The 20,718-nt window shown below is 48.2% G+C and overlaps 1 protein-coding gene across 1 annotated transcript in view; it reads left to right on the top strand.

Annotated features, from left to right (window-relative positions):
• The first annotated feature begins 273 nt into the window (after nucleotides 1–273).
• The window catches only part of LOC149286564 (integrin beta-7-like), a 34,141-nt gene continuing 13,696 nt past the window's right edge, over nucleotides 274–20,718 (top strand). Inside the window, exons 1-7 of the mRNA XM_089493967.1 lie at nucleotides 274–336; nucleotides 2,039–2,240; nucleotides 2,522–2,692; nucleotides 4,280–4,521; nucleotides 5,643–5,801; nucleotides 6,406–6,501; nucleotides 6,912–7,001. Coding sequence (XP_089350093.1) covers nucleotides 2,087–2,240; nucleotides 2,522–2,692; nucleotides 4,280–4,521; nucleotides 5,643–5,801; nucleotides 6,406–6,501; nucleotides 6,912–7,001 — 912 coding nt within the window. The 5' untranslated portion in view covers nucleotides 274–336; nucleotides 2,039–2,086. The remainder of the gene's footprint in view (nucleotides 337–2,038; nucleotides 2,241–2,521; nucleotides 2,693–4,279; nucleotides 4,522–5,642; nucleotides 5,802–6,405; nucleotides 6,502–6,911; nucleotides 7,002–20,718) is intronic.

Here is a 20,718-nt window from a genome sequence, read left to right as displayed (position 1 = left end):
ATTCAAGCACAGTTCCTTTTAACTAGTTAAAAAATGTTTACTGACTGTTATGTATCTAATAGATTTTAAATTAACCTTTTAAGTTAATTTCTTTTGCACAATCTGCTTATTTCAATGTATTGTAATAATAGTAAGCACTTCTATTATCATCTCTAGCTACCAGTTTACCTACCAATCACTCTTTCTCTGTCTGTGTGCATATGTATGTATATAAGCGTATGTATAGATATTTACATGTATAAAAAATGTTTTAATGTTGCAGATGTCTGTGAACACAGGGTATCCTGCTCAGAGTGCATTCTATCCCACCCCAGCTGTGCCTGGTGCTCTGCTAAGGTCAGTAAGTGACTGCTAAACAGTGACATTAGTCTAATTGCAAATTAATATGAACCCGAAGAGACTGAATCATGACATTTGGAAAATATACCAGTTGTATGGGTTTGCCTCAATGACATTGAGTGCTGAAAAGCACACAAGCATTGGAGATGTTGGCTTCCACCCTACTAGCAGCTGTCCCGTATGATGGCAAGCTAGCCCACTAAAGAGACTAAAAGGCCATCAAGCTCAAAGTGGTAGAGACAAGTGGCTATGTGGAGGGCTTCACTTAGAGTTGACAGGGGGCTGTTCAATGACACATAAGGAATAGCTCTGTTAAAAACAGATAAATAATAATAATCATTTTCATCATCATCATATATAAATAAACATAAAAAAATAACCCTCAAAGGTGGTGGTATTGTACATGCATATGATAGAGGTGGGTGAGCCAGCTGGTGGCCGGGGTATGGCATGGACCCGACTTGGCTTGTTAACTTGTGCAATCTTATCTGCAACTTAACGAAAGTCTTCCTCTAAACAAGAGGAGTTTTGGTGGCAAGTCTCTGGCTTACATTAGTCTGCTTGGGACAAGCAGGGCTTAAGAGGGGTTTATTGACAGCCTACCCATGCCTGTTTATGCTCTGCCAAATTTGACCCAGCTCAACCCAAATTTACCCATTCCTCATCAAATGCACACCTTTACTCTGCATTAAAAGGCAGTGAAGCTAGTGCCAAGGAGTACTTGGAACATAATTCTGTCCTGTATGTTTGGTAGTTTACATGGCACATAGAGAATTAATAACCAATGGTACATGTTGTGTGGTGTCTGGTTCAGTTATGTGTCAGAAGACTGGCATTATGTTATAGTTTAAAATAAACAAAACCTCTTGAGGTTTTCACACCAGATGATGAGATGTTTATCACTTCCTCCTTCATTCTGTGAGCCGTACCAAGTAGTTTACTGGAGTAGAAAGGTTTATATATAGGTTTATGGAAGAAACGAGAAAAGCACACCAAGGATTTTTTTTTATCAATTACTGTATTTAACTTGATATCACTGGTACAGACCGTACATCCTATCTCAACGCTTCAGTCCCACCTGGGGATAAAATATATAAATAGTTAGAGTCAGAGCATGGATTTTACATACCGTATATAGATGTATGAATTGTTGAGATATGATTAAAGTACAGTATTTCTCTAAAAAAACAAAACATGTGTGCTCTTCTTTCTTGTATCTATGTCAGCTGGATGATGCACTCTTGTAGTGTAGTACTTGTGTAAAATGTGCAAGGTTTTATACACAAGGTGTGTGAATGTGTATTGTGTTAGAGTGAATTTGCATGCTAGTATGTATGACTGTAACTTACAGAAGGCCCAGAAGAAATGGTGCACCCGGGTGCCCCTAACCCCAAGCTTGCTCATGCTCTCATAAGTTATTCTTATAGGAGGATCATAAGGCGGGGTAATGGGTAGACGGGACAATGGAATCCACATGGGGCAGGTTGATAGAAGTGGCTTTAAGCCTGTACTGGGCCCCAGGATTTTTGATGTGTTTGGCACATTTTCTAACCTTCTGATCAGAGATTGTGTAACCTGCAGCTAATGATGGATGCACATCATCCTCAAAAGCCATATCAGACACTCAGTTCTCCTTTAGACTTGCATGGCTGGTGCGGTCTGTTTTTTTTCATCCCTGTAATCTGTCTGTATTTAACAGAATTTCACACAAGAAGGAGAGTCCGAGGGTTCTCGTTGTGCGACTCAGATGGTGCTTCTGCAGCGTGGATGTGACGCTCATCATATTATCAACCCCAAGAGTATAATCAACATTCTTAAAGACATACCCTTGAGCGACAGTGGGGACCAGGAGGTGGTCACTCAACTAGCCCCTCAAAGTGTGCAACTGAAACTTCGCCTTGGTGAGAAACACAATGATGGGTCAGCTTTAAAAAACAAAAACAAATGGAACACTAATTTCTTAAGTATAAACTATCTTCCTAGGATGAGCAGCTTACTTCTGGCAGTACTATGTATATTGCAATATATCATACCAGCCTGAATATAACCATCACCCTACGCTAAAATTAAATGAAATTACCAAAGCTTCGATAAACCAGATTTTTATTTCCAAATGCATTCTAAAAAAATGGATGCACCCTATAGTCCATATATTACATTGATGCGTCTTTCTGAATTTCAGGAGAGAAAAAGAAGTTTCGCGTGTGGTTTAAACGTGCAGAGGGGTACCCGGTTGATCTGTATTATCTGATGGATCTGTCATACTCTATGAAGGATGATTTGGAAAATGTGAAGAAACTGGGTAGTGATATTCAGCAGGCACTGCATGAAGTAACCAAGTCTGTGCACATTGGTAAGATACAGCAACCCAGTATGACTAGGAACAGTATTGGCCTTACAATATTATCCTTTAAATAGTTAAATGTGGTATTGTGTATCTAGTATACTTTTCACTTCCTTAAATTAAGATAGGACAAAGGAATCCAGTTAAAACATTCTGAAACAACTGGACATAAGTATGATGGTAGCCATCAGCTAGGGGCTAGCCAAACCAAATGGACCATTTATATAGTTACCCAAACCCTTGCTGGCCTAGCCACCCCCATAGTTTATTTGAAGCTTCAAAAAGAAAATTAAGAGCTTGTGGTTTTGGTCCAAAATCTGTAAATCAAACAGTCTATGGTGCACTTGCTCTCCTAACCCCAACCCCACCTGCCTTCCCTGGTATATTTATCATGTGGTTATTCCCCTGCCCGTCATTCGAGGAGATGCCCCTCTTTATTATGAAACATTACACATTTTTAAAGGATCTTATTACAGGGCTTGACAAATTTGTTGTGAATCTAGGCACCAGGTAAAAAAGTTAGGAGCCAGGATTTTTTTAAACTAACAGTTGGTTAGGAGTGATCTGATCATCAGCCCACTTACTAAACTCACAGCGTTTGACCTGGAAGCACCCTGGACTTTCAGGTCAGTGCTGTTTTTTTTTTTTTTATTATTAATTATTTATTTATTTTAACTCTTTCGATGCTGATGTTCCATTGGAGCACAGCATTGACTGATATTTAGTCCCCACAAGCTTGTGGGGAAAAATGTTAACCCCCGCAATGCCACGAATGTGTCATACACAAGTGTGGCATTGAAGGGGTTAACGCTGCACTGTCGCTCTCATGGAGCGATCAGGCAGCAGGGGGGTGTTGGGGCTGCTCTCCACACTCATGTGGAGACCAAAGAACCTTCTCCCCTGTCCCTGAAGCTGCCTCTGGCAGCTGGGACTCAATTGCTGGTCTATAGACCAGCCATTGCAGGGAGGGGAGTCTTTGATGACTGCTGTAGGCTTCCATGCCTACAGGAATCATCAAAGGGCTTGTGGGGGCTCGTTTTTGCTGTTGCTGGTCTGCCTGGGCTTCCAGGCAGACCACCAGCAGCAGAGCCCCGTACAAAACGAGAATTAACCCCTAAATGCCGCGATCGCGGCATTGAAGGGGTTAACGCTGCACTGTCGCTCTCATGGAGCGATCAGGCAGCAGGGGGGTGTTGGGTCAGGTCCCCACACTTGTGTGGGGAACCAATCAACACACAACCCCCTTCCTGTGGCAGCTGAAAACACGATTGCTGGTTTTGCAGCAACCGCGGTTTCAGCCTACAGGATCACTCCGGGGGAGTGATCTCAGGCTCGGGGGCGGGCTCTGAGTGGCTGTGCTGTCTGCCCAGACTCCTGGGCAGACAGCAGCAGCAGCGCCCCCGTGTGGTGACTCAGCCTCTTACATCCACATTTTTTTATGGATGTAAGAGGCTGACAAAACCTAGGCGCCAGGACAAAATTCTCTGTCGCCATGGCGACCTGGCGCCTGGGATTTGTCGAGCCCTGATAAGTCTTATTATACATTAGAATATTGACTGTGAGAATAACGCTGTCTATCTGAATATTGTTCTGCAGGCTTTGGCTCTTTTGTGGATAAGACAGTGCTGCCCTATGTAAGCACAGTAAAATCCAGGCTACAGAACCCATGCTTGTCCCGGACCGAGCGTTGCCAACCGCCTTTCAGCTATCGGCATGTCCTGCCTCTCACCTCTAACCTCACATTGTTCCAATTGCGGGTCAGCGCACAAGACATCTCAGGGAACATGGATGCACCCGAGGGGGGACTCGATGCCATGGTGCAGGCGGCTGTATGCACGGTAAGAAGGCATATTCAAATGTCATATATGACAGTACACCAGTTTTACACTCAGTGCTGTCCCGTCACTATCTCTATGTTTTATACAAACATAAGTAGAGTCTAAAAACACAGGCACACATTGGTTCATGGGAAAAGAAAAAATGTCGGTGCGCTAATGTAGTCTCAGGCTCAAATAATACAAATGTATAAGATGAGGCCTACCAAATAGTGTGAGCATGCTACAAATACAGTGTGTTGGCTGTACAATGTATACAAAATACAAAAACTGTCTGCGCTTCTCACCCTAATAAAGTTGGCAACAAATATATAAACATAATATAAATGAGAGGTTTTGGTTATATGAATTGGCTTTATTAGGGTGAGAAGCGCAGACAGTTTTTGTTTTTTGTAAACATTGGTTACTACCTGCTCATCATTTGTTGATCCTTCAAGTTCAGTCCTAAGAAACTCTTCTCCTAGCACAACCATTACAACCTCCCAATCCACCACCCTCAGACTAAAAAAAAATATTTTTTAAGATAGGATTTGACATCAAGGGATGGAGTATTTGAGGAAAAGCCCAAGGAAGCTGGGTCGCCATAACATACCCAGATTGCCCTGAAAGCATGGTACTTGTACAAACTCAAATTGTTTCCTAAAGACTTTTCAGTCGCACATGGCCCATGAATCCATTTAACATTGACCAGAAAACCAGACATGTATCCATCAGCATGGATTTATCTTCTTCTGTCCATAGAGTTCTCAGTGTTGGGGTCTAAGGGCATCATACATATATTTAAATGTTTGGAGGCAGGATTCCCACAAACTGCTAAAGGTTTGTCTCATATTAGGGTCTTATAGTACAGTTAATTAAATTTTTGATGCAGTATAAAAAAGATGAAATAAATAAAAAATTTCTTCAGACCGTCAACAAAAATAGACCGGGGTATTCGAAGTACACCGGTCTACATGCTTTCTACAAAAATAAGCTCAGAACCAGTGACCCTACGGCAAGGCCAAGCTTGCCGCCAATTTACTAAAAATAGAACACCTGCACTTGTTACAGCCTAGTAACCCACTATCTCTATCCATTTGTGATACCTGAACATTCACCAACATTTCCTCCTTTCTTTCCTTTAGAATCACATTGGCTGGAGGAATGTTACCCGTCTGCTGGTTTTTACCTCTGATGATGTCTTCCATATGGCTGGGGATGGGAAATTAGCCGGGATTTACCTCCCCACAGATGGACACTGCCATTTAAATGAGAATGGAGAGTATTATCACAGCAACATTTATGTATGTGACATAACGCCAATAAAATGGCCAAACTATGAAAGAAAAATAAACTAGGGCAACTTCTAGACCCTAAGTGAATTTATACATCTAACTGAAAAATAAAAAAAAGTAATTGAGGAAAACTTTAGCCAATCAAAACATATTTTACAACTCTCTTTATGTTGAACAATATTAATTAGCTCGAGCTTACTAACAGCGTGTGAATTCTCTAGTGAAGAACTTTTGGACTTTACAAAGGACGCCATTTTTTTTTCACTGTAATATAGAGTAATACTACCATGAAGAGGAAATTGCAAACACGCAATCCTTAAAATTACTGAAAAAAATTGCGTTTTTAGGGATGTTAAGCAAATACTCCTTAGCAAATCTATCGTTATATTCTTCTATGGCAACAGCCCACCAGTGCTTTCTTTTGAGTTTCATGACAATGAATTTTATATTAATTTTAATAAATTAAATAACTATTTCTTGGAAGGGTTTGTACTAGGAATGGTGTTGCTAATGATGTCATCATTCCTGGCATACAAATATAAGGATTTTTTTTTAAATTAACGCTGGTAACATTAAAACATAACAAGCCCTTTTGCCTTTGTTCTTTTCCCAGGACTATCCTTCGGTTGGTCACCTTGCTCAGATCCTATCAGCAGCCAACATTCAGCCAATTTTTGCTGTCACCAAAAATGTTTTATCCACATACCAGGTGAGTAGTTGTATGAACAGCTTTATCCTAACTAGAACTAAGCTATGGATCCTTTAAGTTTACAGAGGTAGGATTATAGAGCCACTCTTAACTGGTACTGCCGCCTAAAAATACAGTTTATGCTGTGTTAACATGTATTTTAAAAACTTAAATACGATATATAAAACATAAGATATAAAAAAGGCTTTATTATAATAATATGACAAAATCTAAAATGCTGCTGTCATGAGCCTTATAAAAGTACTTGTACATGATGCTTGAAAAAGTGCTAAATGTATACGTTTAGGGAATAAAATTGTATTGTCTTGGCATTACTACCACTATGAGTATTTTAGGTGCTCTGGTGGCAGCGATGCATGCTGTATTAATTGTGCAATATGTTTCACTAATGTGATTTCTCGAATTGTCAGGAGCTGAGTGAATTAATTCCAAAGTCTGTGGTTGGAGAATTGACGGAAGACTCCAGCAATGTGGTGAATCTGATCTCTCAGGCCTATAATGTGAGTTAACGTTGTAAATGATGTAGTTGGACAATTTACTGAAAAGAGTATGATTATCAGATGCAAACAGTATTGTAAATATACATGTATTGCCCCCTGTGTCAAATGGGGAGGGGGGTAGTCTAAGAAGCCACAACAAATGTTGTAGAGTTGGACGTGTTGACTGTGGCCCCCATACCAGCACATACTTATCACCCACTCCTTGTCAGTTAAGCCCCACTCTCCATCCTTTTACAAAAAGGATTGGCCCTGCCATGAGTGCAGATCTCCCTGACCTGCGCCCCCCATGCCTCACATAAGAAGCATTCGTCCATTCCAGTATATCTGAAAATCTCCAACGTATGTATAATATATGAGCAATTTGGGTCTCAAGGAGTTGTAATGTGCCCACGGGCGTAGGAACCGGGGGGGCGGGGGGGACGGATCCCCCCCAGGAAATCATAAGGGGGGGACCAATAATATAGAAATCCCCCCCAGGGCTGTACGTGAGTCGAGTGCACTCACAGCTGCCCGATCAGCAGCTGCAGCCTGCAGGACTGGTTAGGGAAATCCGTGATCTCCCCAACCAGTCCTGCAGGCTGCAGCTGCATTAAGGTCACACTCACCAGCGTGCTGTCTGTAACTGAGCGCCGGGGCGACGGGATATGACGTTTATATCCAGCCCCGGCGCTCAGCATAAACAGCTGTGCGCAGCCGCACTGCACAGACTGCGAGCGGCAAACAGGAAAGTTGGAAGAGAAATCAGAAAGGAGGAAGAGAAATCAGAAAGGAGGAAGCGAAAGCATAAAGGAGGAAGAGAAAGCAGAAAGGAGGAAGAGAAAGGTAAGAGATGTGGAAAACGAAGGTGGGGGGGTATGATGTGGAAAACGAGGGTGGGGGGGTATGATGTGAAAAACGAAGGTGGGTCAGGTGGGTAGGTAGGTAGGTAGGTGGGTGGGGGGGTATGATGTGAAAAACGAAGGTGGGTGGGGGGTTATGATGTGGAAAACGAAGGTGGGTGGGTATGGTGTGGAAAACGAAGGTGGGTAGGTGGGTACGTGGGTGGGTGGGTGTCTTGGGTATGATGTGGAAAACGAAGGTGGGTAGGTGGGGGGGTATGATGTGGAAAACGAAGGTGGGTGGGGGGTATGATGTGGAAAACTGGTGGGGGGTCTGATGTGGAGAACAAAGGTTGTGGAGGGGGGTCTGATGTGGAGAACAAAGGTTTGGGGGGTCTGATGTGGAGAACAAAGGTTTGGGGGGGGTCTGATGTGGAGAACGAAGGTGGGGGGTCTGATGGTAGATTTGTGTGTGCATATACATATGGTGAGGCATGTGTATGGGTACTTGGGCAGGCATATGTGTTTGTGTATAGGGCAGCTGTGTATATGTGCATGTATGTGCATAAGCGTGTATGGGCAGTGTATATGTGTACGTCTGTATGGGCAGTGTATATGTGTACATCTGTATGGGCAGTGTATATGTGTACGTCTGTATGGGCAGTGTATATGTGTACGTCTGTATAGGCAGTGCATACGTGTACGTCTGTATGGGCAGTGTATACGTAAATGTCTTATACCCCTATATGCCACTCTGGGGCTGTATACACAGTGTTTACTTTATTTTAATCTGCATATTTTATTAAAGGCCATATTTTCTCACAGTGAAAAATGAGTGCGGCCCGTGCACGTATACAATTCTGATGAAGTGGCCCACTGCAGAAAAAACTTGGACACCCCTTGGGTAGACAGTGAGAAGGGGGGTAAAGAGAGGGGGGGCTAGTGAGAAGGGGGGGTAGGGAGAGGGTAGCTAGTGAGAAGGGGGGGTAGGGAGAGGGTAGCTAGTGTGAAGGGGGTGGTAGGGAAAGGGTAGCTAGTGTGAAGGGGGTGATAGGGAGAGGGTAGCTAGGGAGAAGGGAGGGTAGGGAGAGGGTAGCTAGTCAGAAGGGGGGTAGGGAGAGGCTAGATAGTGTGAGAAGGGAGGGTAGGGGGGGTAGATAGTAGGAAAGTGTGAGAGGGGGTAGATAGTGTGAGAAAGTGGGGATCTGAAGGGGGAAAATGCTGTCCCCCCCAGATTTTTAGGGGTTCCTACGCCCATGCTCCCTCTAACTAGCCCAACATTAGGGAGCTCGAGGTCTGGCACTTCAGACCTCGGCTTCCCTGCTCCCTAATCACTACGCGGCGGCTATTGATGCCTAGCGCGGGGATGACGTCATGTCCCGGCGCTCGGCATCAATTGCTGGCGTGTAGTGATGAGGGAGCAGTAAAGCAGAAGTCTGAAATGACAGACCTAACGCTCCCACAACTGGATGGAAGAAAGAAGATAGAAGATGAGAAAGGTAAGAGATGGGGAGAAAGGGGTGTGAGTGCAGTGTATGTATGTTGTGTAAGATGGTCAGATGGTCAGTGTATGTGTATGGTCAGGTGTGTGTAAGAGCAGTGTATGTATGTATATGTCTGTATAACAACCAGCCAATCACCGGTAAGGTACATCGCTTGCCGTGATTGGCTGGTTGTTGTATGCTGGGTAGGGGGGTAGTCTTATACGGCGAGTATAGCCCAAACTCTATATTTTAACTGGAAAAGTTGGGGGTCGTCTTATACGCCCAGTCGTCTTATACGCCGGAATATACGGTGTATATATATATATATATATATATATCTTGCTTGTCGTATGTAAGCTGTGTTAGTGTATCGAGGCACACTGGTAACTTAAGTCTTGGAATGCTATCTTTTTAGAGAATCAAGCAAGGAAATGGTTAAAACTAGACTTGGGCACCAGGGGGCTCTTCGTGTTCGTCTTCGTGCTCGTCTTCGGGGGGAAAAAAACCTTCGTATTCCGCGAATATTCGCCCGTGCCTGTCTTCTCTTCGGGCGAATATTCGCGGACATTCTTCGTGCTCGTTTAATCTTCTTTTCCTTCCCGGTTGCCTAGCAGGGGTTAATACGGGGTTAACAACACATCGGAGCAGCAGCAGCTGCCGTGAAGGAACGTGTGTGCAACTCTATTGGTCGTTTCGGCAGGGGGCTGGTCTGGCATCAACAAGTGAATTGCAGAACGCACTTCATTCGTTGATGGCAGGCCAGCCCCCTGCCGAAACGACCAATAGAGTTGCACACACGTACTGAGGTGTACTGTACACAAAATGACCTAGAGACAAATGCTCCAAGGAACTTGGCCTCCGTTTATCATACACAGTCACACATCCATAGATGTTTAATAAAAGAATAGGGATTATTTTACATTTTTAAATTGATTTTGGACCACTTGTAATACATGCCTAACATTTGCTACCTATTCACAATGGCATACTTTGCAACAACCCAACTTTTACTGGACAGGACTGGAAAAAAGCAGGACTGTCCACCAAAATCTTAGGTGTGTTGGCAGGTATGCGGATGGAAAAATGTTGGACAAGAACTAAAAAATAGCTTAGGGTTAATGTACGGTTATGTTTAAGATTAGTAGCAGTGCACTGGTTTGGTTAAAGATGTATTATGTCTAAATAATAATTTAATTTTAATTTTAATGGGTTTTAAAAAATTAAGGGGTTTATTTAAATGTATTTTAAAGTTAGATTTATTATTTAGTACTTTATTATATTTATTTAATGTTTATACTAGTGCTACCTACCGAGCTATAACTACCAACGTGTATTTGCATACCTAGATAGCTAAATTAGATGGGACAGGACTGGAAAAAAGCAGGACTGTCCCTGAAAAAGTTGGGTCTGTTGGCAGGTATGTGGATGGAAAAATGTTATAGTATGAAGTGTGAGTTATAGCGTTAATGCTAGTGAGTGTAGAAGTGAAGGCCAGGACAAATAACAAGAGGAAAGGTCCTTGTGATTTGTGCATTGTACGTGTATGTGTTATGTGTGTTATGTGTGTTGTCACTGTGTGTTATATGTGTTATGTATTATGTCACTGTGTTATTTGTGTTATTGTGTGTGTTATGTTTGGTTGGTTGGTTGTGTATCAGAAGGAAAATAATGAAATGGAAATGGAAAAGGAAATGGAAAAGGCGAATGAGTGGGCAATTGGCGACCCACTCACCTGTTTCACCCCAGAGCAAAGCATCCAAACACTGTCAGTCCTAGACGTTTGGCAGCGGACTTCCAGAGCTCAGACACAAGGCCCTAGCGTAAGCTGGCCACTCCGGCGGAGGTAGCAGGCGTTGCCACACCGCAAACAGACGCAGCCAGGGGGGAGAAACTGCCCTTACCATTAGGGACATTTTGGGCATGACTCTAGCCAGGAAGCGAACTGGCACAGAAGAGATGCTGGCACCACCACAACCACCACCACCAGCAGCAGCATTGAAAAATGGGAAAGGCGAATGAGTGGGCAATTGGCGACCCACTCACCTGTTTCACCCCAGGGCAAAGCACCCAAACACTGTCAGTCTTAGACGTTTGGCAGCAGACTTCCAGAGCTCAGACACTAGGCCCTAGCGTAAGCTGGCCACTCCGGCGGAGGTAGCAGGCGTTGCCACACCGCAAACAGACGCAGCCAGGGGGGAGAAACTGCCCTTACCATTAGGGACATTTTGGGCATGACTCTAGCCAGGAAGCAAACTGGCACGGAAGAGATGCTGGCACCACCACCACCAGCAGCAGCAGTGAAAAATGGGAAAGGCGAATGAGTGGGCAATTGGCGACCCACTCACCTGTTTCACCCCAGGGCAAAGCATCCAAACACTGTCAGTCTTAGACGTTTGGCAGCAGACTTCCAGAGCTCAGACACTAGGCCCTAGCGTAAGCTGGCCACTCCGGCGGAGGTAGCAGGCGTTGCCACACCGCAGACAGAGGCAGCCAGGGGGGAGAAACTGCCCTTACCGTTAGGGACATTTTGGGCATGACTCTAGCCAGGAAGCAAACTGGCACGGAAGAGATGCTGGCACCACCACCACCAGCAGCAGCAGTGAAAAATGGGAAAGGCGAATGAGTGGGCAATTGGCGACCCACTCACCTGTTTCACCCCAGGGCAAAGCACCCAAACACTGTCAGTCTTAGACGTTTGGCAGCAGACTTCCAGAGCTCAGACACTAGGCCCTAGCGTAAGCTGGCCACTCCGGCGGAGGTAGCAGGCGTTGCCACACCGCAAACAGACGCAGCTAGGGGGGAGAAACTGCCCTCACCATTAGGGACATTTTGGGCATGACACCAGCCAGGAAGCGAACTGGCATTGAAGAGACGCTGGCACCACCAGCAGCAGCAGCAGAATTGGGAAAGGCGAATGAGTGGGCAATTGGCGACCCACTCACCTGTTTCACCCCAGAGCAAAGCATCCAAACACTGTCAGTCCTAGACGTTTGGCAGCGGACTTCCAGAGCTCAGACACAAGGCCCTAGCGTAAGCTGGCCACTCCGGCGGAGGTAGCAGGCGTTGCCACACCGCAAACAGACGCAGCCAGGGGGGAGAAACTGCCCTTACCATTAGGGACATTTTGGGCATGACTCTAGCCAGGAAGCGAACTGGCACAGAAGAGATGCTGGCACCACCACAACCACCACCACCAGCAGCAGCATTGAAAAATGGGAAAGGCGAATGAGTGGGCAATTGGCGACCCACTCACCTGTTTCACCCCAGGGCAAAGCACCCAAACACTGTCAGTCTTAGACGTTTGGCAGCAGACTTCCAGAGCTCAGACACTAGGCCCTAGCGTAAGCTGGCCACTCCGGCGGAGGTAGCAGGCGTTGCCACACCGCAAACAGACGCAGCCAGGGGGGAGAAACTGCCCTTACCATTAGGGACATTTTGGGCATGACTCTAGCCAGGAAGCAAACTGGCACGGAAGAGATGCTGGCACCACCACCACCAGCAGCAGCAGTGAAAAATGGGAAAGGCGAATGAGTGGGCAATTGGCGACCCACTCACCTGTTTCACCCCAGGGCAAAGCATCCAAACACTGTCAGTCTTAGACGTTTGGCAGCAGACTTCCAGAGCTCAGACACTAGGCCCTAGCGTAAGCTGGCCACTCCGGCGGAGGTAGCAGGCGTTGCCACACCGCAGACAGAGGCAGCCAGGGGGGAGAAACTGCCCTTACCGTTAGGGACATTTTGGGCATGACTCTAGCCAGGAAGCAAACTGGCACGGAAGAGATGCTGGCACCACCACCACCAGCAGCAGCAGTGAAAAATGGGAAAGGCGAATGAGTGGGCAATTGGCGACCCACTCACCTGTTTCACCCCAGGGCAAAGCACCCAAACACTGTCAGTCTTAGACGTTTGGCAGCAGACTTCCAGAGCTCAGACACTAGGCCCTAGCGTAAGCTGGCCACTCCGGCGGAGGTAGCAGGCGTTGCCACACCGCAAACAGACGCAGCCAGGGGGGAGAAACTGCCCTCACCATTAGGGACATTTTGGGCATGACACCAGCCAGGAAGCGAACTGGCATTGAAGAGACGCTGGCACCACCAGCAGCAGCAGCAGAATTGGGAAAGGCGAATGAGTGGGCAATTGGCGACCCACTCACCTGTTTCACCCCAGGGCAAAGCACCCAAACACTGTCAGTCTTAGACGTTTGGCAGCAGACTTCCAGAGCTCAGACACTAGGCCCTAGCGTAAGCTGGCCACTCCGGCGGAGGTAGCAGGCGTTGCCACACCGCAAACAGACGCAGCCAGGGGGGAGAAACTGCCCTCACCATTAGGGACATTTTGGGCATGACACCAGCCAGGAAGCGAACTGGCATTGAAGAGACGCTGGCACCACCAGCAGCAGCAGGAAAGGCGAATGAGTGGGCAATTGGCGACCCACTCACCTGTTTCACCCCAGGGCAAAGCACCCAAACACTGTCAGTCTTAGACGTTTGGCAGCAGACTTCCAGAGCTCAGACACTAGGCCCTAGCGTAAGCTGGCCACTCCGGCGGAGGTAGCAGGCGTTGCCACACCGCAGACAGAGGCAGCCAGGGGGGAGAAACTGCCCTTACCGTTAGGGACATTTTGGGCATGACTCTAGCCAGGAAGCAAACTGGCACGGAAGAGATGCTGGCACCACCACCACCAGCAGCAGCAGTGAAAAATGGGAAAGGCGAATGAGTGGGCAATTGGCGACCCACTCACCTGTTTCACCCCAGGGCAAAGCACCCAAACACTGTCAGTCTTAGACGTTTGGCAGCAGACTTCCAGAGCTCAGGCACTAGGCCATAGCGTAAGCAGACAGAGGCAGCCAGGGGGGAGAAACTGCCCTTACCGTTAGGGACATTTTGGGCATGACTCTAGCCAGGAAGCAAACTGGCACGGAAGAGATGCTGGCACCACCACCACCAGCAGCAGCAGTGAAAAATGGGAAAGGTGAATGAGTGGGCAATTGGCGACCCACTCACCTGTTTCACCCCAGGGCAAAGCACCCAAACACTGTCAGTCTTAGACGTTTGGCAGCAGACTTCCAGAGCTCAGACACTAGGCCATAGCGTAAGCTGGCCACTCCGGCGGAGGTAGCAGGCGTTGCCACACCGCAAACAGACGCAGCCAGGGGGGAGAAACTGCCCTCACCATTAGGGACATTTTGGGCATGACACCAGCCAGGAAGCGAACTGGCATTGAAGAGACGCTGGCACCACCAGCAGCAGCAGCAGAATTGGGAAAGGCGAATGAGTGGGCAATTGGCAACCCACTCACCTGTTTCACCCCAGGGCAAAGCATCCAAACACTGTCAGTCCTTGGCGTTTGGGAGCTGACTTCCAGAACTCAGACACAAGGCCCTAGCGTAAGCTGGCTACACTGGCGGAGGTAGCAGGCGTTGCCACTCCGCAGCAAGTGCAACCAGGGGGGAGAAACTGCCCTTACCATTAGGGACATTTGAGGCATGACACTAGCCAGGAAGCGAACTGGCAGAGAAGAGACGCTGGCACCACCAGCAGCAGCAGCAGAATTGGGAAAGGCGAATGAGTGGGCAATTGGCGACCCACTCACCTGTTTAACCCCAGGGCAAAGCATCCAAACACTGTCAGTCCTTGGCGTTTGGGAGCGGACTTCCAGAACTCAGACACAAGGCCCTAGCGTAAGCTGGCTACACCGGCGGAGGTAGCAGGTGTTGCCACACCGCAAACAGACACAGCCAGGGGGGAGAAACTACCCTCTCCGTTAGGGACATTTAAGGCATGACACTAGCCAGGAAGCGAACTGGCAGAGAAGAGACGCTGGCACCAGCAGCAGCAGCAGCAGCATTGGAAAAGGCGAATGAGTGGGCAATTGACGACCCGCTCACCTGTTTCACCCCAGGGCAAAGCATCCAAAGACTGTCAGTCCTTGGCGTTTGGGAGCGGACTTCCAGAACTCAGACACTAGGCCCTAGCGTAAGCTGGCCACTCCGGCGGAGGTAGCAGGCGTTGCCACACCGCAGACAGAGGCAGCCAGGGGGGAGAAACTGCCCTTACCGTTAGGGACATTTTGGGCATGACTCTAGCCAGGAAGCAAACTGGCACGGAAGAGATGCTGGCACCACCACCACCAGCAGCAGCAGTGAAAAATGGGAAAGGCGAATGAGTGGGCAATTGGCGACCCACTCACCTGTTTCACCCCAGGGCAAAGCACCCAAACACTGTCAGTCTTAGACGTTTGGCAGCAGACTTCCAGAGCTCAGACACTAGGCCCTAGCGTAAGCTGGCCACTCCGGCGGAGGTAGCAGGCGTTGCCACACCGCAAACAGACGCAGCCAGGGGGGAGAAACTGCCCTCACCATTAGGGACATTTTGGGCATGACACCAGCCAGGAAGCGAACTGGCATTGAAGAGACGCTGGCACCACCAGCAGCAGCAGCAGAATTGGGAAAGGCGAATGAGTGGGCAATTGGCGACCCACTCACCTGTTTCACCCCAGGGCAAAGCACCCAAACACTGTCAGTCTTAGACGTTTGGCAGCAGACTTCCAGAGCTCAGACACTAGGCCCTAGCGTAAGCTGGCCACTCCGGCGGAGGTAGCAGGCGTTGCCACATCGCAAACAGACGCAGCCAGGGGGGAGAAACTGCCCTCACCATTAGGGACATTTTGGGCATGACACCAGCCAGGAAGCGAACTGGCATTGAAGAGACGCTGGCACCACCAGCAGCAGCAGGAAAGGCGAATGAGTGGGCAATTGGCGACCCACTCACCTGTTTCACCCCAGGGCAAAGCACCCAAACACTGTCAGTCTTAGACGTTTGGCAGCAGACTTCCAGAGCTCAGACACTAGGCCCTAGCGTAAGCTGGCCACTCCGGCGGAGGTAGCAGGCGTTGCCACACCGCAGACAGAGGCAGCCAGGGGGGAGAAACTGCCCTTACCGTTAGGGACATTTTGGGCATGACTCTAGCCAGGAAGCAAACTGGCACGGAAGAGATGCTGGCACCACCACCACCAGCAGCAGCAGTGAAAAATGGGAAAGGCGAATGAGTGGGCAATTGGCGACCCACTCACCTGTTTCACCCCAGGGCAAAGCACCCAAACACTGTCAGTCTTAGACGTTTGGCAGCAGACTTCCAGAGCTCAGGCACTAGGCCATAGCGTAAGCAGACAGAGGCAGCCAGGGGGGAGAAACTGCCCTTACCGTTAGGGACATTTTGGGCATGACTCTAGCCAGGAAGCAAACTGGCACGGAAGAGATGCTGGCACCACCACCACCAGCAGCAGCAGTGAAAAATGGGAAAGGTGAATGAGTGGGCAATTGGCGACCCACTCACCTGTTTCACCCCAGGGCAAAGCACCCAAACACTGTCAGTCTTAGACGTTTGGCAGCAGACTTCCAGAGCTCAGACACTAGGCCATAGCGTAAGCTGGCCACTCCGGCGGAGGTAGCAGGCGTTGCCACACCGCAAACAGACGCAGCCAGGGGGGAGAAACTGCCCTCACCATTAGGGACATTTTGGGCATGACACCAGCCAGGAAGCGAACTGGCATTGAAGAGACGCTGGCACCACCAGCAGCAGCAGCAGAATTGGGAAAGGCGAATGAGTGGGCAATTGGCAACCCACTCACCTGTTTCACCCCAGGGCAAAGCATCCAAACACTGTCAGTCCTTGGCGTTTGGGAGCTGACTTCCAGAACTCAGACACAAGGCCCTAGCGTAAGCTGGCTACACTGGCGGAGGTAGCAGGCGTTGCCACTCCGCAGCAAGTGCAACCAGGGGGGAGAAACTGCCCTTACCATTAGGGACATTTGAGGCATGACACTAGCCAGGAAGCGAACTGGCAGAGAAGAGACGCTGGCACCACCAGCAGCAGCAGCAGAATTGGGAAAGGCGAATGAGTGGGCAATTGGCGACCCACTCACCTGTTTAACCCCAGGGCAAAGCATCCAAACACTGTCAGTCCTTGGCGTTTGGGAGCGGACTTCCAGAACTCAGACACAAGGCCCTAGCGTAAGCTGGCTACACCGGCGGAGGTAGCAGGTGTTGCCACACCGCAAACAGACGCAGCCAGGGGGGAGAAACTACCCTCTCCGTTAGGGACATTTAAGGCATGACACTAGCCAGGAAGCGAACTGGCAGAGAAGAGACGCTGGCACCAGCAGCAGCAGCAGCAGCATTGGAAAAGGCGAATGAGTGGGCAATTGACGACCCGCTCACCTGTTTCACCCCAGGGCAAAGCATCCAAAGACTGTCAGTCCTTGGCGTTTGGGAGCGGACTTCCAGAACTCAGACACTAGGCCCTAGCGTAAATTGGCTACACCGGCGGAGGTAGCAGACATTGCCACACCACAAACACGTGCAACCAGGGGGAGAAACTACCTTAAACATTACAGAGAAAAAAAATTAACTTTCCAAGCTAAGAGCTGGGTAACCCAACTTGGGCAGATTGAATTTAAGAAAGGCAATCTGCTCCATCAGATGAGGTGCCATGCGTGAGCGCTGTGGACTCAGTATGTTTCCAGTCATAGAAAACACGCGCTCACTTTGAACAGTGGTTGGCGGACATGATAGTAGTTGTTGACCAATTGCTCCCGGTAGCTACTGAGAACATTACATTTCAAAGCTAGCTTTCCCTTAATTCTTGGATCGCAAAGGCACGCTAGCATCATTTCGGGACTCTCTTCCATTCGTTTGCGAAGGTGTACTTTTAGCAGATCCTTCAGCTTCCTGGCTATGGCTGCTACGTCAGGATGTAGAGTGCCACCTTGAACAGCCTCACGGTTTCCAAGGAACACATCCATCTTGCTGCCTAGATGGGAGAACACTGGGATTACCTGGGCCAGACTGGCAGTGTTTGAGCTTAAATTTTCTGTGGCATCCCTGAATGGTTTAAGGACTGCCACTAGCTGGGCGATCACTGTCCAATCCTCCCTATTCAATGGAGAGGTAATCCCAATATTGTGCTCTGAGGCAAGATTATGGATTGCCCTCTGCTGCTCCAAAATCCTCTCCAGCATGTCTAACATCCTGGCGTAGGCAGTGTACGGGAAGACCTGACCTCTCTTGCTCTTCCCTCAAAAGTTGGCTAGCCTTAACACTATGGTGAAAGTGCCCAGCGATCTTTCTGCAGCGGGACAGAACTACTGCTGCCACATTAGTTCCTTCTGACATTGCTGCCTTCACTACAAGATGGATGATGTGGGCTGCACAGCGCACACCAACAATATGACCATCTCGCAGCGCTTTCACCATATTGGCACCTCCGTCAGTTACCACAAAACCAACTTCAACATTGGTGCCTGCCTCTGCTCCCACCCAAAGGCTAAACATTTTCCTCATTGCATGCAGAAGTGTGCTTTTCATCCATCACTTCTGCATGGAGAAGGAAAGATCGGTAGCCTGCTGCAGCAGCTTCCTTAGACACACCGGGCTGCCACCAGTGTGCTGTCAAAGAAAGAAAGGCATGCTGGCCGCTAGGTGCACTCCACAAATCTGTAGTGAAATGAACACACTGACCAGCAGCCTTGGAAAGCTCCTCTTTCACTGCTGCAACACAGGACAGATACAATGAGGGGACAATGTTCCTGCTGAAAGTGGAACGTGACGGAACTGTATATTGTGGAGCCACAGCCGCCATCAATTGTTTGAAAGGCTCCCCTTCGATCATAGAGAAGGATGCCCCTCCAACAGCAATGAACTGACCAATCAGTCGCGTTACTTTATTGGCCTGCTGTTTGGGCATTGACCTTTTGGATTGGAATGCCACAAATTGTTCCAGGGTGGGCTGGACATGCAGTGCTCCAACCTGCCTTGGTCTCTGGCTGCCAGCACTAGCTGCTGCTGCTGCTGCTGCTGCTGCTGCTGCTATTGGCTCAGAAGAAGAAGCTGTTGGGGTTTTTCCACGGCCACCAGCTATGCTGCCTGCACTAAGTTTTACTTCTGCATCTTTCCCCAATAGCACAGCGTTGTGTTGAGTGCTGAGGTGATGCTTCATGCTAGCACTGGTAAAATGGCCAGACACTTTCCCTCTGCTTATTAGCTTCCCACAATGTTTGCACTTTCCATAGCGCCCTTCTTCAACATTTTCAAAGTGCTCCCAAATTGGGGCGCGCATAGCCTTGGAGTGTGCCTTGGGTGCTGCTCCTACTGCTCGGGGTGGATGAACAGAGGCAGAACTAGTGGTGGTGGGACTGGTGGTAACAGTACTGGCCATAGTGGGACTGCTAAATGCTTTAGATTTGCTAGGTTTTGCTGCTGCTGCTGCTGCTGGTGGTGGTGGTGATGGTGATGATCGTAGCGGAGAAGGTGGAGGCTCAGGGGAAAATTGTGCACTAGTCATTTGGACACTGCTCCCTGAGGAATCTGATTCCTGACCACTCATCTCCTCTACTTCCTCTGGCTCATAGTCTAGCTCTTCATTAGCCAGATCGAATGGAATTCCTGCTAGGCTGGAGCTAAGACTGATATCGTCGTGAGACTCGTGACTAGTAGTAGTGCGAGCAGGAAGAATAGACTCTGCACTTGGCCTCTCAGTCTCAGGCTCCTCTGCTACCTCGCTAGGTGGAGTCCCACTATGTGTAGCCCTCTCTCTAACTGTCTTTACAAAAATGTTGTAAGGACTTGGTGGCTTGCTAGAGGTACTAGGAGGACATGGCGTGGCGGTACCAGTGGGAACAGTAGGTGCAGCACTAGTGGTGGTAGAGGCGGTGGGGGTGGTGGTGGTGGTTTTCCCTACAAAGGAATGAGATCGCTTTTGTTTGGGACCCCTCTGAGTCTTGCTGCTAATTTGGCTCTGCTTGGTACCTTGCATGCTGCTTGTGGATGGGGAAGATGCTACTTGGGGCAAAAGGCACTTCTTTTTAGTCACTGGGCTGGTACTACTTGTGCTACCCTTTAACTTTGAACGTGCTTCTGGTGCTTTAGGCTTTCCGTAAAAAACCATAGAGCTTGTGGGCCTAGCCGCACTACTACTGCCTGCTTTTGGTGCCTTTCCTTTACTTGATGATCCTTCAAGCAATGCTTCCCCAAATGATAAGCGAGAGCTTGGCCTACTTGGCCGACTAGACTGACGCAAAGGCTGCATCTTAGAACTGGTGGTGGTGGTGCTGGTGGTGGTGGTGGTGGTAGATGGAGCTTGTCCCTCCTTAGTCCCAAAAGGAGGATCCATTTCAAATTTTGTGTTGTGTGTGTAGTGTAGTGTAGTGTTTAAAAAACTATAAAAAAATAAAAAATAAAAAAAAAATAAAAAAAAAGGAAAAATGAATTAAAGACAAAAAAATTAGAGGAAGTTCTCTTCAGTGCTACTGCTTAAAAAGTAAAACTATGCACTACTGCACTGTGCTGTTGTGTGCAATCTGGCAAAGTGCTAAAGTTATTTAAATTATTAACTATTTAATAACTAGCAGTATTTTAT

The sequence above is a fragment of the Sceloporus occidentalis genome, unplaced genomic scaffold, assembly GCF_023333645.1.
Source record: "Sceloporus occidentalis isolate IW3139 unplaced genomic scaffold, rSceOcc1.0.p SCAF_68, whole genome shotgun sequence".
Lineage (NCBI taxonomy): Eukaryota > Metazoa > Chordata > Lepidosauria > Squamata > Phrynosomatidae > Sceloporus > Sceloporus occidentalis.
This window is presented reverse-complemented; position numbering and strand designations above follow the sequence as displayed.